The 3,518-nt window shown below is 51.6% G+C and overlaps 1 protein-coding gene across 1 annotated transcript; it reads left to right on the top strand.

Annotated features, from left to right (window-relative positions):
• Positions 1–1,279: 1,279 nt before the first annotated feature.
• On the top strand, positions 1,280–3,183 carry T310_8447 (uncharacterized protein; the record flags this gene model as incomplete). Its single annotated transcript, XM_013468767.1, has 2 exons — positions 1,280–1,547; positions 1,613–3,183. The coding sequence occupies 2 exons, from the start codon at positions 1,280–1,282 to the stop codon at positions 3,181–3,183; spliced, it is 1,839 nt and encodes a 612-aa protein (XP_013324221.1).
• Positions 3,184–3,518: the final 335 nt, after the last annotated feature.

Below are 3,518 nucleotides of genomic sequence, written 5' to 3'. Positions count from 1 at the left end.
TCTGTTGCTGCGTAATTAATAAATGTTGGCGGTGCTCATTGCAGCTGTTTGGCACGGTGCATATCTGGTCAATATAGGTGAGTCTCTTCAAGAAAAAAAACTTCGTCCTATTTAGATTCTGCTTCTGCTAATGAGGTCTGCTCTCGACAATTGGAGTCAGAGGAGCAATGGGCGATGCAAGGTTATAACCTGCTAAGTGGAAGGGCAAGGCATTGGATGTTTGCTATAGTATCTTCATATCTTTTTTTCTCCGACGAATTGACAGGTTGATTTGATTTCTCTAGCAATTCTGTTTCTCTGCAGCAAGCAGGCCAAGTGGATTACCGGCTTGTTTATACCGATTGATGCTGGCGCAAGTCATTCTCATCGACGGAGTGGATGTAGTCTCAGCTGACAATCTTGTAAACAATGGCAGGAAGAGCAAATCGACCAGCGCTCAAGGATGACACGTTGGCGGAGCAGAATACCGGCATCCTGTAGTAAGATGTAATCGTCACACTGTGTTAAGTAACGAGAATGATATTAAAGAGTAAATAAACGAATAAAAATAAATAAAACGAGACAAGTAATGTCAAAAGCAAAGCTAAAAAAAATCAATCCTTGGTATAAGGAACTTCGTCTATAGTATGTGTCTAGTTCCTTCAAGGATTGTTCAGCATGCTTATATCAATAGGATTTAAGTGTAACCACTCATATCAATGATAAGAATTAGTGGATAAGGATGAGATCTTGATAGATTAATTGATCTGCTACAAATCAATTCCCAGATCTCTCTGGACATGTCTCTTCTTGACTGTAAGAATCAGTCATTATTATCATCATCAATGGCATACTTCTCTAGAAAAATGCAGATATATATATGGATGCATGCATATATGTATTTGCTCATGTAGAGTAACCGACTACAAGTGCGATTCACTGAATCTATCATTACAGTTGAATTTGGGATAGACACGGTCCCAAGACAATCCATAATCCTGATGACGGCTTGCAGTGAACTATTAATCCATGTAGCCATCCCGTCGGAGATGACCAACTGCATCCAATTATATCTGAGACTAAATATCTTGTGAGGAGTTCCTATGCCTCTCCCTCTACGCTACTCACTACAGAGTAGATCCATCACTGCCACACCGGTTCCGCACTAGGAAATAAAGGCAGACTAATAATTGCAAGTGAAACTGATGAACATCGAATGCAGTCTGCTCCTGTCACAAGCAACGCTCACAGGCTCAGCTGCGGTTTACATAAATCGACCAAATAATTACTTCGTCCATCTATGGCTTCCATCGACACCGACTCCGCCGCTGGCCTTGAAGACGCCGTCTTCGACTTCGTCATCGTCGGCGGAGGCACCTCCGGCCTCGTCGTCGCCAATCGACTTACCGAAATCCCCCATGTGTGCGTCCTCGTGCTGGAGGCTGGGACGAACCGCCTCGACGATTCTCGAGTGACGGTGCCCGGTCTCGCGGCCGCCACGTACGGAGACCCTGATTTTGACTGGGACTTTAGATCCGTTCCCCAGGCATGTTTTGCACTTTACTCAGGTAGGAGAGTACGGGCTGACTTCAGCAGGACCAGCTCAATGGCCGGCAGCTGCTGGCGTCCAAAGGTCGGACGCTGGGAGGGTCGTCAGCCATCAACCTGGGGATGGTCGTCTACCCCTCCAAAGTGGGCATAAATGCCTGGAAACAGCTGGGCAATCCCGGATGGGGATGGGACGATCTGGCGCCTTATATTCGCAAGTTTCACACAGCGACCGCGCCATCCGAGAAGGTTCGTTGCTTCTTCAAGGACATGAAGTACGACCAGCGAGATCAAGGCAGCGACGGTCCCGTGCAGGTGTCCTTCGGTGACGAGTACATGCCGTACCACGCCGCGTGGCTCGAGACGTTCAAGAACCTTGGCTTCTCCCACACAGAAGACCCGATCAACGGTGCTGGGACGGGGCCCTTCGTCAGCCCTGGCTCCGTTGACCCGGTCACTCACACACGAAGCCATGCCGGTGCCGCATATTTCGGGGAATCGGTGCATAAGCGTCCCAATCTGCGCGTTGTGACGGGTGCGTTTGTGGAGAAGCTCCTCCTGGAGAAGACAGGCGATTCTGTCGTTGCAACGGCCGTTCAGGCGTCCAAAGACGGCAAGACATACAAGATCGCAGTCACCAGAGAGGTCATCCTCGCAGCCGGAGCTACCCAGACTCCCCAGCTCTTGGAGCTCTCGGGCATCGGGGACGCCGACCTCCTGCTCGCCCACAGCATTGACGTGCTCGTCGACAACAAAGGCGTCGGAGAAAACCTCCAGGACCACGGGATCATCGCCTTTGGATACGAGGTCGCGGACAGAATGCCCTCAGGCGACATGGCTCGCAACCCTGAAGTCGCAGCCGCAGCCATGGCAGCATATCAAAAAGATGGCTCCGGGCCTCTAGGAATGGTGCCTCTCGTATCGGCATTCCTGCCCTGTCCGGACTTCCCACCGGAGCAGCGAGCGCAGTTACTGCAGCAGATCGAAGGCACGGGGAAAACGGCAGCCCAGAAGAAACAGTACAAGGTCCTGCGACAGCTTCTACAAGATCCTGCGGAGCCCAGCGCGCAGTACATCTTTGCCCCGTTCCAGCTACACCCGAGGGAAGGGCCCAGCGCGAAGGGGATATTTGGGCTGGGACACCCGGGCTACTTCGTCAGCGTGGTCTGTCTCCTCAGCCATCCATTCTCGCGAGGGTCAGTGCATCTGCAGTCAGCAGATCCAAGTGAGCCCCCGGCCATTGACCACGGCATCCTGCGCCATCCAGTCGATCTGGAGCTGACGGCGCGCCACAGCCTGTGGATGGAGAAGATCGCCGAGACAGAGCCGATGGCGTCGCTGCTCAAGAAGGGTGGCCAGCGTCTGCACACGCCGGAGCGGCTGAGGCTGACCGATCTGGGAAAGACGAAGGAGCTCTGCAAGGAGCTTGTGCTGTCGATGTACCATTTCAGCGGGTCGTGTGCGATGATGCCCCGTGAGGACGGAGGCGTAGTCGACCCTCGTCTGAAGGTCTATGGGACGGCGAATGTCAGGGTCGTGGACGCCAGTGTCTTCCCTCTGGAGCCGAGAGGCAATATCCAGGCGACTGTGTATGCGGTGGCAGAGAAGGCGGCTGATATTATAAAGGAGGACTTGACTATTAAAAATGATGAATAGTAGATTTGAGCACAAAGTCCGAGTTGTCGAAAGTCCTACGAAGACTGGCATGACTCATAAAGTATATGGATGCAAAAAACGCAATTTGTAATTTATACAATCTATAATACAATCTGTACAGTCTGGACAAGACAATCTCCTCCTGCTATCCTCTCACCATACAACTTTCTCCAATCCACTCATCCAGTCCATCCAGCCCATCTATCCACTTCCACTTCTATCCCATCTTCATCTACTCCGCGCTCTCACCCAGCGACTCCAACTTCTCCTGCGCCGATCTCTTACCCATGTCCGTATTGTTAGGGTTGTGGACGGCAGCCTTCAACCCCCGGACA

This window comes from Rasamsonia emersonii (genome assembly GCF_000968595.1).
Source record: "Rasamsonia emersonii CBS 393.64 chromosome Unknown ctg1118621760754, whole genome shotgun sequence".
Classification (NCBI taxonomy): Eukaryota; Fungi; Ascomycota; class Eurotiomycetes; order Eurotiales; family Trichocomaceae; genus Rasamsonia; species Rasamsonia emersonii.
This window is presented reverse-complemented; position numbering and strand designations above follow the sequence as displayed.